This window comes from Zea mays, chromosome 9 (assembly GCF_902167145.1).
Source record: "Zea mays cultivar B73 chromosome 9, Zm-B73-REFERENCE-NAM-5.0, whole genome shotgun sequence".
NCBI lineage: Eukaryota > Viridiplantae > Streptophyta > Magnoliopsida > Poales > Poaceae > Zea > Zea mays.
This window is the reverse complement of record NC_050104.1, coordinates 101,399,757-101,420,564: the sequence shown is the minus strand read 5'-3', so window position 1 is coordinate 101,420,564 and position 20,808 is coordinate 101,399,757. Positions and strand designations below refer to the sequence as shown.

Genomic DNA, 20,808 nt, shown 5'->3' with positions numbered 1-20,808 from the left:
ACTAGCGTTTTTCATAGCTCATAGTTCACAACAACAATTTTTATAGTCACAACCCAACCAGAAAGACCCTAAGTTTACAACCCACTTCTCCTCTCCCTCTCATCCACCTCAACATTTAGTCGATTTAGACAGACTACAGCGCTTGCGCTTCCATTCTTCCTCACCGCGTCTAATAGAGGCAATAGTAGCCTCCTATATGCTATCCGTATTCGACTGTGGCCAAATGATTTCTTTTTCGCGGCACTCTCGATCTTGCGCCAAAATCAGGCCCCATTTCAGCCGCGCGCCAAAATCAGGCTGCTCCACCCTCCACGCGCCAAATAGAGAAATTATACCAATCCCTAGTCCGCCAATTCCCATTCATTTCATTCTCTTGGCGCGTTTGCTCGACTGCTCCGGTGGCTCTTCAGTGCTTGGCGCCTTGACCCTCTCCCATTCTCTCCTGTAGTCCCATGGTAGGGAGGCATGAGGCCTGACACAACTCCAATGGTGCCTGCCTGCTCCGCACAATAAGGTAAGGCTACCACAATGTTGCTTCCCTCTCCAAATCTGGTGATTTATTTATTTACTTATATGAATAGTGTGATGCTAAGAAATACAGTAGCTTGCAAATCTGGTGATTACACTGGTAAATTTAATAATTAAGGGACTTGATTTTCTATATTTCTGCAATGTACTGCTATTATCAAGAGCATAATTGTGGCTTTACTTAGGGGGCCTATTTAGTGTTGTATTACTATGATGCATTTGTGAATTTCCACACGATTTTATTGTTATTGTAGGGATATACAGTAACAACTAAAATTCTATGGTTACTATATACAGAGTTAGGAACAGATCAATAACCATGGTTTCAAGAAACACAAGGTCGTTAAGAAATAACCAGGTATATCCATATATAACTTAAATTGTTAGTTGTTTTATTTATAGTACCATGATATGTAGCATGTTCATTATTAAAATTATTTCTTGCAGAACTCAACGCCATCTGAGACAAATGGTAGCGCCAATATGATTGAAAGTGAGACTATTGCTGCTGGTGCTGAGACTAACACAGATTCTCCAAATGGAAGAACTTCAGCCACCAAAGTTAAACTACCAAAGAAGAAAACCTCAAAGGTTTGGGATCATTACACTAAAATTTTTGTTGAAGAAACAGTGGATGACATGGTTACCAAGAAGCCCATGGCAGCATGCAAGTATTGTGTTGATGTTCTTTGTGCCTCAAGCAAGCAAGGTACAACACGTCTATGGACCCATTATTATGCATTTCATGATGAAAAGGTGAAAGGGAAATAGGCTTACACCTTTTCCTAAATAGATTTTGGTGGTTGAATTGCCCAACACAAATAATTGGACTAACTAGTTTGCTCTAGATTATGAGTTCTACAGGTGCCAAAGGTTCACAACAAGCCAATAAAAAGACCAAAGATGGGTTCAAATAAAGAGAGCTAAAGACATCCCAAAGGCACCCTGGTCTAGCGCACCGGACTGTCCGGTGTGCCACCGGACAGTGTCCGGTGCACCAGGGAACTCGAAGCATAACTTGCCACCTTCGGGAAAATGGGAGGCCGCTCCGCTATAATTCACCGGACTGTCCGGTGAAGCACCGGACAGTGTCCGGTGTCACACCGGACTATCCGGTGTGCCAGCGGAGCAACGGCTACTTCGCGCCAACGGTCGACTGCAAACGCATTCAATGCGCTACAGTGCGCGCCAGAGTCAGAGCAGCGACAGGCGGCGCACCGGATAGTCTTCAGGTCCTGTCCGGTGCACCACCGGACAGCCCAAAGGCCCCACCAGTCAGAGCTCCAACGGTCAGAACCCAACGGCCGGCTGACGTGGCTGGTGCACCGGACAGTGTCCGGTGCACCATGCGACAGACAGCCTCCCAACGGCCACTTTTGGTGGTTGGGGCTATAAATACCCCAACCACCCCCACATTCAATAGCATCCAAGTTTTCCAACTTCCTACACCATACAAGAGCTATAACATTCAATTCTTGACACAACCAAAGAGATCAAATCCTCTCCCAAGTCCAGAATCACTCCAAATTAAATAGTGACTAGAGAGAGCGACATTTGTGTTCTTTTGAGCTCTTGCACTTGGATTGCTTCTTCTTTCTCATTCTTTCTTGTGATCAAACTCAATTGTAACTGAGGCAAGAGACACCAATTGTGTGGTGGTCCTTGCGGGAACTTTGTGTTCCATTTGATTGAGAAGAGAAGCTCACTCGGTCTAAGTGACCGTTTGAGAAAGGGAAAGGGTTGAAAGAGACCCGGTCTTTGTGACCACCTCAACGGGGAGTAGGTTTGCAAGAACCAAACCTCAGTAAAACAAATCCTTGTGTCATACTCTTTATTCGCTTGCGATTTGTTTTCCGCCCTCTCTCTCGGACTCGTTTATATTTCTAACGCTAACCCGACTTGTAGTTGTGCTTAAGTTTATAAATTTCAGATTCGCCCTATTCACCCCCCTCTAGGCGACTTTCAATTGGTATCAGAGCCCGGTGCTTCATTAGAGCCTAACCGCTCGAAGTGATGTCAGGAGCATCCGCCAAGAGGGAGATCGGGACCGACGAGAAGCCCGCCACAAGCCATGGGAAGGCTCCATCCGGAGAGTCCGCCAACAAAGTGAAGGGATCCCCTTCACACAACAAGTCGCGTCGGAGCGGTGACAAGAGAAAGAAGATGAGGAAGGTGGTCTACTACGAGACCGATTCTTCGTCGCCATCCACCTCCGGCTCCGACACGCCGTCCGTAACTTCTAAGCGCCATGAGCGCAAGAAGTTTAGTAAGATCCCCTTACGCTACCCTCGCATTTCCAAACGTACTCCATTACTTTCCGTCCCATTAGGCAAACCACCTATGTTTGATGGTGAAGATTATAATATGTGGAGTGATAAAATGAGGCATCATCTAACCTCACTCCACACTAGCATTTGGGATGTTGTTGAGATTGGAGTACAGGTACCATCACCGGGGGATGAAGACTATGATTCGGACGAGGGCGCCCAAATCCGACACTTCAACTCTCAAGCCACCACTATACTCCTCGCCTCTCTAAGTCGAGAGGAGTATAACAAGGTGCAAGGGTTAAAGAGCGCCAAGGAGATTTGGGACGTGCTCAAGACCGCGCACGAAGGAGACGAGGTGACCAAGATCACCAAGCAGGAGACGATCGAGGGGGAGCTCGGTCGCTTCCGGCTTCGCCAAGGGGAGGAGCCACAAGAAATGTGCAACCGACTCAAGACCTTGGTGAACTAAGTGCGCAACCTCGGGAGTAAGAAATGGGATGACCATGAAATGGTCAAGGTTATTCTTAGATCACTCGTTTTTCTTAACCCTACGCAAGTTCAATTAATACGTGGTGATCCTAGATATACACTAATGTCTCTCGAGGAAGTAATAGGCAAATTTGTGAGCTTTGAGTTGATGATCAAAGGCTCAAAGAAAATCATTGAGCAAGATGGCCCCTCCACGCCCGAAGAACAACCGGTCGCATTCAAGGCAACGGAGGAGAAGAAGGAGGAGTCTACATCAAGTAGACAACCCATCGACGCCTCTAAGCTCGACAATGAGGAGATGGCGCTCATCATCAAGAGCTTCCGCCAAAATCCTCAAGCAAAGGAGGGGGAAGGATTACAAGCCCCGCTCCAAGAAAGTTTGCTACAAGTGTGGTAAGCCCGGTCACTTCATTGCAAAATGTCCACTATCTAGTGACAGTGACAGGGATAACGACAAGAAGGGCAAGAGGAGAGAAAAGAAGAGGTACCACAAGAAGAGGGGCGGCGATGCTCATGTGTGCCGTGAATGGGACTCCGACGAGAGCTCCACCGACTCCTCCTCTGACGAGGATACCGCCAACATCGCCGTCACCAAGGGCCTTCTCTTCCCCAACGTCGGCCACAAGTGCCTCATGGCAAAGGACGACAAAAGGAAGAAGGTAAAATCAAAATCCTCCACTAAATATGAAACCTCTAGTGATGAGGATAATTGTAGTGATGAGGAGGATAATTTGCGTACCCTTTTTGCCAACCTAAACATGCAACAAAAGGAAAAATTAAATGAATTAATTAGTGCTATTCATGAGAAGGATGAACTCTTAGATTCTCAAGAGGACTTCCTAATTAAAGAAAATAAGAAGCATGTTAAGGTTAAGAATGCTTATGCTCTAGAAGTAGAAAAATGTAAAAAACTATCTAGTGAGCTAAGCACTTGCCATGATGTTGTTACCAACCTTAGAAATGAGAATGCTTTAATTACTAAGGTTGATTCAAATGTTTGTGATGTTTCAATTCCCAATCTTAGAGATAATAATGTTAATTTACTTGCTAAGATTGAAGAATTGAATGTCTCTCTTGCTAGCCTTAGAAATGATAATGAAAAATTAATTGCTAAGGCTAAAGAATTAGATGTTTGCAATGCTTCCATATCCGATCTTAGAGATAAGAATGACATTTTACGTGCTAAGATTGTTGAACTTAATTCTTGCAAACCTTCTACATCTACTATTGAGCATGTTTCCATTTGCACTAGATGTAGAGACATTAATGTTGACGCTATTCATGATCACCTAGCTTTAATTAAGAAACAAAATGATCACATAGCTCAACTTAATGCCAAAATCAATGAGCATGACTTAGAAAATGAAAATGAAAATTTTAAATTTGCTAGAAGCATGCTCTATAGTTGGAGACGCCCTGGTATCAAGGATGGCATTGGCTTCCAAAAGGGAGACAATGTCAAACTTAATGCCCCTCCTAAAAGATTGTCTAACTTTTTTAAGGGCAAGGCTCTTATGCCTCAAGATAACGAGGGTTACATTTTGTACCCGGCCGGTTATCCCGAGCACAAAATTAGGAGAATTCATTCTAGGAAGTCTCACCATGGCCCTAATCATGCTTTTATGTATAAGGGTGAGACATCTAGCTCTAGGCAATCAACCCGTGCTAAATTGCCTAGAAAGAAAACTCCTATTGCATCAAATGATTCTAACATTTCATTTAAAACTTTTGATGCATCTTATGTCTTAACTAACAAATCTGGCAAAGTAGTTGCCAAGTATGTTGGGGGCAAACACAAGGAATCAAAGACTTGTGTTTGGGTACCCAAAGTTCTTGTATCTAATGTCAAAGGACCCAAAATCGTTTGGGTACCTAAAATCAAGAACTAAATTTGTTTTGTAGGTTTATGCATCCGGGGGCTCAAGTTGGATCATCGACAGCGGGTGCACAAACCATATGACAGGGGAGAAGAAGATGTTCTCCTCCTATGAGAAAAATCGAGATCCCCAACGAGCTATCACATTCGGGGATGGTAATCAAGGTTTGGTCAAAGGATTGGGTAAAATTACTATATCACCTGACCATTCCATTTCAAATGTTTTTCTTGTAGATTCTTTAGATTACAACTTGCTTTCAGTTTCGCAATTATGAAAAATGGGTTACAACTGTCTTTTTACGGATGTAGGTGTCACTGTCTTTAGAAGAAGTGATGATTCAATAGCATTTAAGGGAGTATTAGAGGGTCAGCTATACTTAGTAGATTTTGATAGAGCTGAACTCGACACTTGCTTAATTGCTAAGACTAACATGGGCTGGCTCTGGCATCGCCGACTAGCACATGTTGGGATGAAGAATCTTCACAAGCTTCTAAAGGGAGAACACATTTTGGGACTAACAAATGTTCATTTTGAGAAAGACAGGATTTGTAGCGCATGTCAGGCAGGGAAGCAAGTTGGTGTTCATCATCCACATAAGAACATCATGACGACTGACAGGCCACTCGAGCTCCTACACATGGACCTATTCGGCCCGATAGCTTACATAAGCATCGGTGGGAGTAAGTACTGTCTAGTTATTGTGGATGACTATTCTCGCTTCACTTGGGTGTTCTTTTTGCAGGAAAAATCTCATACCCAAGAGACCTTAAAGGGATTCTTGAGACAGGCTCAAAATGAGTTCGGCTTAAGGATAAAAAAGATTAGAAGCGATAACGGGACGGAGTTCAAGAACTCACAAATCGAAAGCTTCCTTGAGGAGGAGGGCATCAAGCATGAGTTCTCCTCTCCCTACACGCCACAACAAAATGGTGTAGTGGAGAGGAAGAATAGAACTCTATTGGACATGGCAAGGACCATGCTTGATGAGTACAAGACTTCGGATCGGTTTTGGGCCGAGGTGGTCAACACCGCCTGCTACACCATCAACCGACTATATCTACACTGAATCCTCAAGAAGACATCTTACAAACTCCTCACCGGTAAAAAGCCAAATGTTTCATATTTTAGAGTCTTTGGTAGCAAATGCTTTATTCTTGTTAAAAGAGGTAGAAAATCTAAATTTGCTCCTAAGGCTGTAGAAGGCTTTTTACTAGGATATGATTCAAACACAAGGGCATATAGAGTCTTTAACAAGTCCTCTGGACTAGTTGAAGTTTCTTGTGACATTGTGTTTGATGAGACTAATGGCTCTCAAGTAGAGCAAGTTGATCTTGATGAGATAGGTGATGAAGAGGCTCAGTGCGTCGCACTAAGGAACATGTCTATTGGGGATGTGTGTCCTAAGGAATCCAAAGAGCCACCACATGCACAAGATCAACCATCCTCCTCCACACAAGCATCTCCACCAACTCAAGATGAGGATAAGGCTCAAAATGATGAAGGAGAAGATCAAGAAGTTGAGCCACCTCAAGAGGAGAGCAATGATCAAGGGGGAGATGCCCATGATCAAGATGAGGAAGATGAACAAGTTCCAAGACCGCCACACCCAAGAGTCCACCAAGCAATCCAACGAGATCACCCCGTGAACACAATCCTCGGTGATATTCAAAAGGGGGTAACTACTCGGTCTCGTGTTGCTCATTTTTGTGAACATTACTCTTTTGTTTCCTCTATTGAGCCACACAGGGTAGAGGAAGCACTTCAAGATTCGGATTGGGTGGTGGCGATGCAAGAGGAGCTCAACAACTTCACTAGGAATGAGGTATGGCATTTAGTTCCACGTCCTAACCAAAATGTTGTAGGAACCAAGTGGGTTTTCCGCAACAAGCAAGATGAGCATGGTGTGGTGACAAGGAACAAAGCCCGACTTGTGGCCAAGGGATATTCACAAGTCGAAGGTTTGGATCTCGGTGAAACCTATGCACCCGTAGCTAGGCTAGAATCAATTCGCATTTTACTTGCCTATGCTACTTACCATGGCTTCAAGCTTTACCAAATGGACGTGAAAAGTGCCTTCCTCAACGGACCAATCAAGGAAGAGGTCTATGTTGAGCAACCTCCCAGCTTCGAAGATAGTGAGTATCCTAACCATGTGTATAAACTCTCTAAGGCGCTTTATGGGCTCAAGCAAGCCCCAAGAGCATGATATGAATGCCTAAGACACTTTCTTATCACTAATGGCTTCAAAGTCGGAAAGGCCGATCCTACTTTATTTACTAAAACTCTTGACAATGATTTGTTTGTATGCCAAATTTATGTTGATGATATTATATTTGGGTCTACTAACGAATCTACATGTGAGGAATTTAGTAGGATCATGACACAGAAATTCGAGATGTCTATGATGAGGGAGTTGAAGTACTTCTTGGGATTTCAAGTGAAGCAACTCCAAGAGGGCACCTTCATTAGCCAAACGAAGTATATTCAAGACATTCTAAACAAGTTTGGGATGAAGGATGCCAAGCCCATCAAGACACCCATGGGAACCAATGGGCATCTCGACCTCGACACGGGAGGTAAATCCGTAGATCAAAAGGTATACTGGTCGATGATAGGTTCTTTACTCTATTTATGTGCTTCACGATCGGATATAATGCTTTCCGTATGCATGTGTGCAAGATTCCAAGCCGACCCTAAGGAAGCTCACCTTACGACCGTAAAACGAATCTTGAGATATTTAGTTTATACTCCTAAGTTTGGGCTTTGGTACCCTCGGGGATCCACATTTGATTTAATTGGTTATTTGGATGCCAATTGGGCGGGGTGTAAAATTAATAGAAAGAGCACATCGGGGACTTGCCAGTTCTTGGGAAGGTCTCTGGTGTCTTAGGCTTCAAAGAAGCAAAATTCTGTCGCTCTTTCTACCGCCGAAGCCGAGTATATTGTCGCAGGCCATTGTTGCGCGCAATTGCTTTGGATGAGGCAAACCCTTAGGGACTACGGTTACAAATTAACCAAAGTTCCTCTTCTATGTGATAATGAGAGTGCAATCCGCATGACGGATAATCCCGTTGAACATAGCCGCACTAAACACATAGCCATTCGGTATCATTTTCTAAGGGATCACCAACAAAAGGGGGATATCGAGATTGCATATATTAACACCAAGGAACAATTAGCCGATATCTTTACCAAGCCACTTGATGAACAAATATTTAACAAACTTAGGTGTTGGGGGCCTTCGGCTTCCGAAGGTCCTCAAAAACATGATTTAACAGTGTTTCTAGAGTATAATGTGTGAACAGGTATCTTCGGACTCGTATCAGAGAGGGAGAAGCTCAAAAGATACGAAGGTTGACACAGCGCCGAAGCTGTGAAGCAGGAAAGCTTCGGCATGTTCGCAGAAAAGGGAACCGACTTGAAGATGAAAAGGCCATTTAGACCTCGATAGATTACTATAGAATTACCACCAAATGTAAAGGGCATGTATGTAATTTTGTATGGGTTGTACCCCGTGCCTATAAATAGGTGAACAGTACCCCCGTACTGTTCACGCTGATTTGGTGTTCACTTTTGCGTCACGCTTGTACTTTCATTTCCTTCAAATTGGAGGTACATCTGTAATTCAATGTTATTTTTATTTATATATAATAATGATATATGATGATCTACGTAATTCTTTATGTTTCTTGTAACTCATTCTTCGTCGATATGTAATGCATTTATAAAGGTTCGCCCTTTGTGACCTTCGTCCGAAAATCATTATATCCCAAGGGAAATAATGCTTCGTAGGACGAAGGACTTAACCGATTAACATTTTCTGTGTTGCCTTGTTCTTGAAGCATCTGAGAACAAGTCCCCAACATTGGCGCCCACCTCCGGTGAACTCACTTCCACTCTTTGAAGTTTTTTATCTTCGGCGATCATAAACCTTCGTTATGGCGCCGAAGAAAGCTTCAGCACCTGGGACTGCAGCTCTACAACCGCTGGACCACAATCAAGAGACAGTCTCTCTTCGGGAGGCCCGAAGCCAGAAAAGGAAGGCTGTTAGCCCGTCACCACCAGAGGACGAGTTAGATCAAGAAATCAGAGATATGGAGATGCTTCATCAACAAGTGCAGAAGAAGAAAGAAAAGATGGCCAGGCTAGCTGAACTACAGAGGCAGATAGACGAAGCCTCTGAAGAAGTTCGTCACCTTGCTCAGGATGAGCAACACCGAAGGCCTCAGCACCAAGACCTTCATCAGGAGGGTTTTCCCAACGGAGATGACTGGTATGACAATTTCCATCATGGGAATTTTGTTTTTGACGATGCTTCTCCTCTGTCTGCTGAGCTGCAGGCTACACCTTGGCCTCCGTCCTACAAGCCTCCTCAGCTTCCCGTATTCGATGGCCACTCAGACCCGAAGCAGTTTTTGATGAGCTACGAGGCAACAGTATCTTCCTATGGTGGCAATGCTGCGGTCATGGCCAAATCTTTTGTTATCGCTGTCAGAAGTGTTGCTCAAACCTGGTATTCCTCCCTTCGACCAGGAACGATCACTTCATGGCAGAAGCTGAAGGACCTCTTGTTAACTAGCTTCCAAGGGTTTCAGACGAAGCCGGTTACTGCTCAGGCTCTGTTCCAGTGCACCCAGGATCATGAAGAATACCTTCAGGCGTATGTCCGAAGGTTCTTGCGTTTGAGGGCACAGGCACCAACGGTGCCCAATGAAATTGTCATTGAGGCCATGATCAAGGGGCTTCGGCCAGGACCGTCAGCTCAGTACTTCGCCAGGAAGCCCCCTCAAACTTTGGAGAAGCTTCTCCAGAAGATGGATGAGTACATTCGGGCCGATAACGATTTTCGCCAAAGAAGGGAGGAGGCCTTCAGGTTTTCTGAAATGACCAGGGGCTTCGGTGGGAGGTTTTACCCGAGGCATGTTAGATCAATTCATAACTCTACACAAAGTGATGATAAGGGGAGCCAACAGCAAAGGCCACAATATTCCTCACAGGCTTCGGGGCAACAGCAAGCTCCCTTCCGACCACCAGCTCCAAGAGGCAGAGGTGCCAGGGGCTTCGGAGGAAGATTTGGTGATCAACAGAGAAGAATCTTTTGCTTATTCTGTGGTGAGAACAAGGGCCATACTACCAGGATGTGTCATGTTACCATCCAGAAGCAAAAGGAAATAGCCGAAGCCGCAGCACAACAAGCTCAGCCGAAGCAGGTCATGCATACAGCTTCGTATCACTCGCCCTACATCCCAGAGTATGTGGGCAACCACCCTGCAGTTTCTGTTGCTTCGGCGAATCAATCTCAAGCTTCTTGGCAACAACCTCCGCCTCCACCTCCGTTACAGCAAGGACAGCAGCCAGAAGGGAGCCAGTATGCTCCACACCAAAGGGACTTCCGAGAGCAGTCCGAAGCTCGTACAGTCAACAGCACCGTGCCAGAGTCAAAGCACATCTATTGACAAATATCCTACCCTAATAGCAATCTTTTCTATCCAGTTTTGTTTTCTGTAATAAAGGACATTGTTTAGGTTTCATATAAATACTTTCGTTGATTCCCACAAGGAAAATATATTTTTCTCAGGCTTAAATTGTTAAAGTTTAAAGACTTGTGATAATCAAGAGGACCTTCGGACTACCAAAAATTATTCGAAACAGCAAAAAGTCGTTCTAAGGAACGCAGAGTAAGTTGCCGAAGTCACAAAGAAGTCGTTCCAAAGGGAACGCAGTGTAAGTTTTTTGCTCCAAAGTCGTTCCTAAGGGAATGCAGAGCTTACAGCGAAAAGTCAACGCTGATTCCGCCAAAAGTAAAGGCGAAGAAGCTCCAAAGACGTTCCTAAGGGAATGCAGAGCTTACAGCGAAAAGTCAACGCTGATTCCGCTGAAGTAAAAGGCGAAGAAGCTCCTAAGGGAGGCTTATAATGAAAAATTTTGTATGTTTTGTCACAGGAATGCGTGTATCTTCGGAATAAACAACATCTTACTCAGCATAACATCATCGCATCATTTCGCATAACATAAGCATCATACATCATATTGCATAAAGCACAAGAAGGGGACGTGACATCGATCTTCGGAAGAATGTTTTGAAAAGGGCAAACCATGCTAAGTAGCTTCACATTGTCAAGAAGCCTGGATATTATTCATCAGAACACTGGATATTGTTGTGACAAACAAAAATCCTTCTTCACGAAGCATGAAAAGAAGGGAAGGTGTTTTTTCGTCAAAGACTCAAAAAGCGGTACGTGTAAAGTTTCATGCATCGTAAAGAATTAAGCAATAAAAAGGGTATATTACATTCAGGATTACAAAATGTTACAATTCAGAAGTTTAATTTACAATAGTGTTCAATTTTCTTTTAGAACCACTTCTGCAGCCTCATTCAGGAGTCGATTGACGACTTCGTCCATGATTGCTTCGGCCATCTTTTTAATTTCATCGTCTCCTTTCGGCTGAGGGCCTGGAGACGCTTCAGCAGGATCTGAAGGACAGGACACGGCTATGCTGCTATTACAAACGGAAAACGAAGCTTAAAACCAAAAATTACAACACAATACAAACTATTAGTTAATACCTAATTGACCTTCGGGCTCTGTGCTCTTTTCAGCAGCCTTAGCCACTTCTCTAGCATCGTGAATGCCCTTTTCACTTCTTTGAATAATTTCTCCTGCCATTTCTCGGCCACCATTATCCCAGATATCAGTAAAAAACTTTCCACCAATTATGCTTGCTTCGGCCGAAGGGTCTTTTGCGTCTTCAAAGGACAAAGCAGTTTCAGATTGTGCTAAGATTTTTACGTGTTCACAGCCCTTCTTCTCTAGAATGGTGGCAATTCCTCTGGCCCCAGAGAAAGCACATATATCCCCACGGCTCTTTAAAATTTCTTCGAAGGCTTCAGCTTCGTGGTCGATCCATTCAATAGGACCTTCGGGATTGCCTCTTATAAAGTTTTCTTCATTAGAGAAGGCGCCGACCCTGGCGAAGCTAGCCTTCAACTTCTTAACACATTCTATAGATTTGTTATAGCACCTCTTCTTGGATGAACGAAGCTCTTCAACAGTTGCTTCCAAGTGATTCGCCCATTGGTCGCTGAGCTCTCGCCTTGTTTCTTCAAGTATACGTTCTTCCCTGGCTCTGGCCAGTTGTTTCCGAAGATCTTCTATTTCGCGTTTCTGAGCTTCAGCCTGACTCTTGAACGCAGCTTCGTCTTCCTTTATTTTATTTACCAATGAGTGTAATATTTTATCTTTTTCGAGGCCTTCGTTCCTCAGTTCAATTACTTCGGAACGAAGGTTGCTCAGGGCTATAGTACACCCTTCGTCTTCAGCATCTTTTTGTGCCCTGAGGGTATTACTAAGTATCAGGCCCTGCAAAGAAAAGTATGTGTGTTTCAATAAAACAAGCAAAAGGTTTTTTGGTATCAACAAAGAATACAAGGATCCCATTTGTCGCACCTTTAAGCTATTGTAGGCCAGGCTGTCGGCCAAATCGTTCTTCGACAGCACCGAGAGCCCATCTTCTAAGGTTGGGAATCCGAAGCTCTTGCTCATCTCCCGGCAAACAGAAATTTCCTTGTTGTCAGGGAGGCAATACAAAAAGTCTTCTTCTCCACTACCATTGAATATTAACGCCCCCTTTGGATACTTCAGCTTTTGGGCGTAATGCTGGGCCTCTTGCTCCTCTTTTTCTGAAAGTTTTTTCCCCGAAGCATGACGAACAATATAATCACGAACTCTGATGGATGCTTCGGGGGCAATGACTCCGATCTCTTCAACAAAAGTTGGCTTTGTTATTTTTTCCTCAGTTTCCAAGGATTCTATCTTCGCGGGCTCTGAGGACCCAGCTTCGGCTTCAGTCCCTTGCACTGGAGTTTTGTTATCAGAAATTTCAGTTGTCGTTTCAGGAATGGCAGCAGCCTTCTTCGGAGGTGTGCTTGAAGTTTTAATTGTTTCTAGTACATCTAGCACATTGGCCATTCTTCTTCTTTTTGGAGTCACTGCTGGCACTTTTTGATTTTTTATTGTCTCAACATTTGCTGCAGGACTCACAATTTCTGGTACTTTTTCTTCAGTTGGTTTTTCCACTTCTGTAATTTTTTCTGTGGATGGCGCTTCGGCCATTTCTTTGGTTTCTGGCAACGAAACCTTCGGTTCTTCTAGTTCTATCTTTTTCGCCGTTTCGGTCATCCCTGCAGCTGCAGGCGGCGTGACTGGTCTGGTTGGCTTTTTAGCCTCGGTAGCCGAAGAAGATTTTTCGGTAAACTCCGGCACCGAAGCTGGTTCGATATAGCGCGGCCGGTGAGTGAGGACTTTTATTTTCTTTCTTTCAGGCTCTGGCTCGCTAGGAGCAGTTGCAGCTTCTTCTTTTGCAGAGGTTGTGTTCTTTCTTTTCTGCCTTCGGACGGAGTAGCAATAGTCAGGGTAAACAAACCCAATTGCATCAAATACCCGATTCAGCCTCTTCTTTTTTCGGCCTCCGAAGGCTGCTGACATCGCAGTGTCTTCGGCCTTCGAATAAGCACCAAGCAATTCGTCACTTAAATTTTCAATACTCTTTAGCCAGTCATCATCTGGCTCAGTAAATTTATCTCCAAACTTGAAGGTGTACTTCAGTCTCACAAGCCCACCTTCGTCGGCCTCTTTTATGGTTTCTTAAGGCATTTCCCATTTCTCCGCAAGAGGCCACACCCGGAAGGCAATATGCTCTTGTACTAAATCTCTTGTTCCAATAAAAGAGCAGATGACGCCGAAGGCCCTCTGGCATTCTTCGGCAGCTTCATTCATTTCCACCTTCGGCCTCCGAAGGCCGAAGCTTTGCCAAATAGGACGCATAATTATACCTTTGATATCTTCTCGTGCTGATAGGTCATTCTTCACATAAAACCATTCTGTCATCCAATCCCCGGGCCATCTCTTCCGAAAGGTTGGTACGGGACAGCTTGCCCCGGACCGAGAGACGAAACTGTAGCAGCCAAAGTTATTATGGTACTGTTCTTTGCCCCAAGGCTTTGTTTCATATAATAATTCGTGTATATTACAGAAGCTTCTTGCATCAGGCTTCAGACCTTGGCTTCTCGCGGCCCACACGAAGATATTTAGCCTTATAATTGCCTCGGGAGTAAGTTGATGAAGATAGACTTCGAAGATTTTCAACACCTCCACGACGAAGCTACTCAAGGGAAATCGTAGCCCAGCTTTCAGAAAGCTTCGGTATACTACGACTTCATTTTCTTCAGGGTGTGGACAAGTCTTCTCTCCTTCATCGGCCCTCACAATGGACAAATCCCGAAAATACCTTCCTCTCATGTTGACAAGATGATTCTCTTTGATAGTTGATTTACCATAAACTGAATGGCTTGGTCGCCAGGGACGATCTTCGGAGTCTTCGCTACCGCTGTCCACATCATAATTGTCACTGTCACCAGTATCCTCAGACAAGCCTTCCAGAATTTCCTTGGTAATTTTTTCTGTGTTTGTCTTCGACATCGCTATAAGAAACCCCAAGTTTTTCTCCTCATCAAGAGTCAGCTTCGTCTCACCAGCAGTTTTCTTTTTCTCTTCATCAAGAGACAGCTTCGTCTCAGCAACAGCTTCCTTGTCTCCAGACATCTTCGGAAATACTAAAAAACTGTTTTCAAAGCCGAAGCTTTAAAACTAAAGACTCAGGGAATCTTAGCGCGCAAAAGCTAAAAATCGAGCGAGCGAGAGCAAGTGACAAGAGAGCGTACCAAATGAGCTCGCGGTATGCTCTTATTTATACGCTCGGTGCGGTAAAAATTAAAAGACCCCGCCTGTCAGTGAATGTTGCTATTCTAGCAAAGGGAAGGTGTTTTTTCGGACCTTCGGCTTAAAGCCTTCGTCCATGTCGCAATCTAAATTTATTATTTTAACAAATTAATATTGCGAGGGGCTACTGTTGGGGGCCTTCGGCTTCCGAAGGTCCTCAAAAACATGATTTAACAGTGTTTCTAGAGTATAATGTGTGAACAGGTATCTTCGGACTCGTATCAGAGAGGGAGAAGCTCAAAAGATACGAAGGTTGACACAGCGCCGAAGCTGTGAAGCAGGAAAGCTTCGGCATGTTCGCAGAAAAGGGAACCGACTTGAAGATGAAAAGGCCATTTAGACCTCGATAGATTACTATAGAATTACCACCAAATGTAAAGGGCATGTATGTAATTTTGTATGGGTTGTACCCCGTGCCTATAAATAGGTGAACAGTACCCCCGTACTATTCACGCTGATTTGGTGTTCACTTTTGCGTCACGCTTGTACTTTCATTTCCTTCAAATTGGAGGTACATCTGTAATTCAATGTTATTTTTATTTATATATAATAATGATATATGATGATCTACGTAATTCTTTATGTTTCTTGTAACTCATTCTTCGTCGATATGTAATGCATTTATAAAGGTTCGCCCTTTGTGACCTTCGTCCGAAAATCATTATATCCCAAGGGAAATAATGCTTCGTAGGACGAAGGACTTAACCGATTAACATTTTCTGTGTTGCCTTGTTCTTGAAGCATCTGAGAACAAGTCCCCAACATTAGGCATGAGCTAAATATTCTTGATTCTAGGAATTTCTTTTGATGTTTTGCACACATAGCTCATAAATATACCTTTGATCATATCTCTTTTATATGCTATGACTAATGTGTTTTCAAGTCTATTTCAAACCAAGTCATAGATTGAAAGGGGAACGGAGTCTTCGGCGAAGACAAAGGCTTCCACTCCACTCCATCAAGATTACTCATCCTTCGCCGTCGCTCCACGTCGCTCTTCGTATTTGGTATAATCTTCACTCATATTTTGTTTGCCAACGGGGGAGAAAGTAGTTACACCAAGGGCTCATATTTCACTCAAGTATCCGTTTTTAGCGATTCATGCCAAAGGGGGAGAAAGTATTAGCCCAAAGCAAAAGGACCGCACCACCACTTAATTTTAAAATAAAGATTTTCAAATTGATATCTTATTGTGTTCAAAAGGGGGAGAAAGTACTAGTATCTTCAAAAATTTTTTAAAAAAACCCTCTTGAACACTAAGAGGAGGATTTCATTAAGGGGGAGTTTTGTTTTAGTCAAAGGAAAAGCATTTGAAACAGGGGGAGAAAATTTCAAATCTTGAAAATGCTTCTTAAAATCTTATTCATGTATCCTTTGACCATTTGCAAAAGGACTTTGAAAAGAATTTACAAAAGAATTCGCAAAAACAAAACATGTGGTGCAAGCGTGGTCCAAAATGTTAAAATATAAAGAAACAATCCATGCATATCTTATGAGAATTTATTGGTTCAAATTCTTAGCAATCTTTGCGCTTACAATTATGCAAACTAGTTCAATTATGCATTTCTATATTTGCTTTGGTTTGTGTTGGCATCAATCACCAAAAAGGGGGAGATTGAAAGGGAAATAGGCTTACACCTTTTCCTAAATAGATTTTGGTGGTTGAATTGCCCAACACAAATAATTGGACTAACTAGTTTGCTCTAGATTATAAGTTCTACAGGTGCCAAAGGTTCACAACAAGCCAATAAAAAGACCAAAGATGGTTTCAAATAAAGAGAGCTAAAGACATCCCAAAGGCATCCTGGTCTGGCGCACCGGACTGTCCGGTGCACTAGGGAACTCAAAGCAGAACTTGCCACCTTCGAGAAAAGGGGAGGCCGAGGCCGCTCCACTATAATTCACCGGACTGTCCGATGTGCCAGCGGAGCAACGACTACTTCGCGCCAACGGTCGACTGCAAACGCATTCAATGCGCTAAAGTGCGTGTCAGAGTCAGAGCAGCGACAGGCGGCGCACCGGACAGTCTACAGGACCTGTCCAGTGCACCACCGAACAGCCCAAAGGCCCCACCAGTCAGAGCTCCAACGGTCAGAACCCAATGGCCGGCTGACGTGGCTGGCGCACCGGACAGTGTCCGGTGGCGCACCGGACTGTCCGGTGCACCATGCGACAGACAGCCTCCCAATGGCCACTTTTGGTGGTTGGGGCTATAAATACCCCAACCACCCCACATTCAATAGCATCCAAGTTTTCCAACTTCCTACACCATACAAGAGCTATAGCATTCAATTCTAGACACAACCAAAGAGATCAAATCCTCTCCCAAGTCCGGAATCACTCCAAATCTAATAGTGACTAGAGAGAGCGACATTTGTGTTCTTTTGAGCTCTTGCACTTGGATTGCTTCTTCTTTCTCATTCTTTCTTGTGATCAAACTCAATTGTAACCGAGGCAAGAGACACCAATTGTGTGGTGGTCCTTGCGGGAACTTTGTGTTCCATTTGATTGAGAAGAGAAGCTCACTCGGTCTAAGTGACCGTTTGAGAGAGGGAAAGGGTTGAAAGAGACCCGGTCTTTGTGACCACCTCAACGGGGAGTAGTTTTGCAAGAACCGAACCTCTGTAAAACAAATCCTTGTGTCATACTCTTTATTCGCTTGCGATTTGTTTTCCACCCTCTCTATCAGACTCGTTTATATTTCTAACGCTAACCCGACTTGTAGTTGTGCTTAAGTTTATAAATTTCAGATTCGCCCTATTCACCCCCCTCTAGGCGACTTTCAAAAGGATAAAAAACCCGTGTGAAAAAATAATGTTCAAATGTTGACATCTATGATGAAGAAACCAGTGTCAGGAAATACTATCTAGCAATTATCATGCATGAGTATCCATTCAATTTTTGTGAGCATGAGTATACAAATGACTTTATTAGATCTTTACGCCCAAAGTTCCCAATAAATGGGCGCAAAACAACAAGGACTAGGATAATGGAAATTTTTCACAATGAGAAGAACGAGCTTTTTGACTATTTTAGCTCTCTTAATTGTCGATTTAGCTACACGATGGATGTATGGACTTCTAATCAGAATAAGGGGTACCTATGTGTTACTTGCCACTTCATTGATGATGAATGGAAGATACACAAAAGGATAATAAATTTCATGCATCTTGAAGGAAGGCATACATGAGCTAATTTGAGTGCTGCATTTATGCAAAACATGGCCTCATGGAATATTGATCATAAATTGTTTGCATTGACCCTAGATAATGCATCAGCAAATGATGTTTGTGTAGACACAGTCATTTCAATCCTTAAGAATGTTGGAACTGTACATTGTGGGGGCAAGTTCTTTCATGTGTGGTGTGCTGCCCATGTTATCAACCTCATTGCTAGGGATGGTGTGAGTACAATATCAACTGTTATTGCAAACGATCGTGCATTAGTCCTTATTGTCAAGAGCTCACCTTTGCAAGAGGAGATATTTTTAAGCATGTTGCTGATATGGGAATATCAGAAAGAGGTCTTTCTTTAGATGTGTCTACTAGATGGAATTCAACACACTTAATGTTAGCAGATGCTCTTCACTATAAAAGAGTTTTTCAAAGGCTTATTTTACTCAATCCAGATAAATATGGTTCACATGCTCCTTCAAGGGAAGAATGGGAGAATGCTACTACCCTATGCAATTGCTTAGAAATATTTTATGATGCCACCAAAATTCTCTCTGGGAATCATTATCCAACATCAAACTTGTTCTTTTTCGAATTTTGTGAAATTAATCTCAAAATTATTGAGTGGCTCAATAGAAATGGTAGTTTCATTGTTAAAATGACAAAGTCCATGAAGGAAAAATTTGACAAGTATTGGGAGACAAGCAATATTACTCTTGCAGTTGCATGCTTCTTAGATCCTCGGTACAAGATGAAGGTAGTTGAATTTTATTATAGTGAGATGTTAGATGATTATGGATTTGATGATATGTATGAATTCAAAAAAGTTTTACAGATGATTTATGATTCTTATTCCGACATCTATGCTTCACTGGATACTAGCAATGTGCAGCAACCTACAGATAGAACTAGCATAAGTACTAGAACTTCTCATTGCTATGTGGACTTAAATGAGGAGCCAAGGAAAAAAAAAGACTAAATTCATTTTTGAGGGACAATGAATCTGACCAAGTGAAGTCTGATCTAGATAACTATACCAGTGAGCCATTATTGAAGTGGAAAGATGGTGAATACTTTGACATTTTGAGTTGGTGGAAAGCACACTATGGAAAATATCCTATCCTTGCTCGAGTTGCAAGGGATGTTTTGGCTATTCCTGCTACAACAGTAGCATCTGAGTCAGCATTCTCTTCTGGAGGAAGAGTTGTTCATAAATATCGTAGTTCCTTGCACCCTCAAGTTGTCGAGGCACTTATTTGCTCTAATGATTGGATAAGAGCGTCGAGGATAGGTCATTGCCACTTCTATACTTCTCAGTATTGTGTATCTGTTAAACTGAAAGCCCATTCAATGGATGAATCACTAGTAACATTTTGTGTTTATTTATTTATTTCAGATCAAAATGATGTATCTTCAATTCTTGATGAGTTACCAAGTGATGATTATATAAATGATGAAGTCCAACAAGATGAAGGTATATGAACTATGTACTTACTTTTTATTGTTAGTTTTCACTCTTATGATGGATTTCTATAACACATTGTTTTATATTTTTTCACTCTTATGTTGTATCCCTGTACTCTTGGCGTCGCGTTGCAGATTCCAAAATCTCAGGTCAAAGTGGCATTCCGTAGAGAAAGCATGGCTGGCGCTAATGAAGCAGCAACATGCTTTGGATGATGCTTTTTTATTAGACACAAACGACTAGGAGTAGGCAATGCTGTGTAAAAAAAGTGTGGCTGGAAAACCACCATACCAATCACTTTCCTGCTTGTTGCAGATTTGTGAAATCGGATCACTTTCCTGCTTATTGCAGATTTAGGCACATTTTGCTTTGATAAAAAATCTACAACTTTGTTTTCAAGCAGCCGTTCTTGTAGAGAGATAGTACATGAATACCATGCTCATATACATGACACACAAAGGGATTTTCTTCTTGCTTTTTTACTTTAATTTGGTATTTTAGAAACATTAAGTCCACACGATTTAAATTTTAGGATATATAGTTTGAATTTAATTGATTAAATATTTGAATATGAATTCGGATTCGAACATTCGTTTTGTATTCGTATCCGAGGATATTCGGATTCGTATTTGAATTCGGATTAAAATATGGTAAATTATAACATTCGAATTCGTATCCGTGCGTATTCGATCCGTTTCCACCCCTACTTATAATATTTTCTTGTCACTATTTAGTTATTGTTTAATTGCAAACTACATAATCAGTGTTGTCAAATAGTTTCAAGTAAATGGTTTATTTGTTAGTACAACTAATACTCGAGCTTGTAGATCATTGAGTTGGATAGTGTTTATTCCATGTGCGGAAGTTCTATAGTTCAATAAACATCATTGTTCTTGGTGGCTGATATGGCTAATGAATCATTTCTAATCACCGTGCTAAGGTTATGTCCCCATCCATAGGGTAGGTTGGACGCTCGAGGGTCAAGCACAATCGAATACCCGATCATGGTAACCTGACCTACGTATGCCGGACGGTCCGAACAATAAGGTCAGATAGTCTAGGACAGACACGGATAGTCCGGCCATGAAGGTCAGACGGTTCGCAGACAACCAGAAGCAAAACACTTCCAAGATGTCTGGCCGACTCAGTAGAGTCGGTCCAACTTTTGATCAGCTACTTGCTAAATATATGAAGAAGAAGAAGGTCGTTCTACACGACCGGCCAATA

General features: G+C 42.8%; 1 protein-coding gene across 1 annotated transcript; it reads left to right on the top strand.

Moving 5' to 3' along the window:
• The first annotated feature begins 820 nt into the window (after positions 1–820).
• LOC103638746 (uncharacterized) lies at positions 821–19,750 on the top strand. Its single transcript, XM_020544663.1, has 4 exons — positions 821–886; positions 976–1,237; positions 19,513–19,590; positions 19,716–19,750. Exons 1-4 carry the CDS (start codon positions 848–850, stop codon positions 19,748–19,750), a joined length of 414 nt encoding a protein of 137 aa, XP_020400252.1. The 5' UTR covers positions 821–847.
• Positions 19,751–20,808: the final 1,058 nt, after the last annotated feature.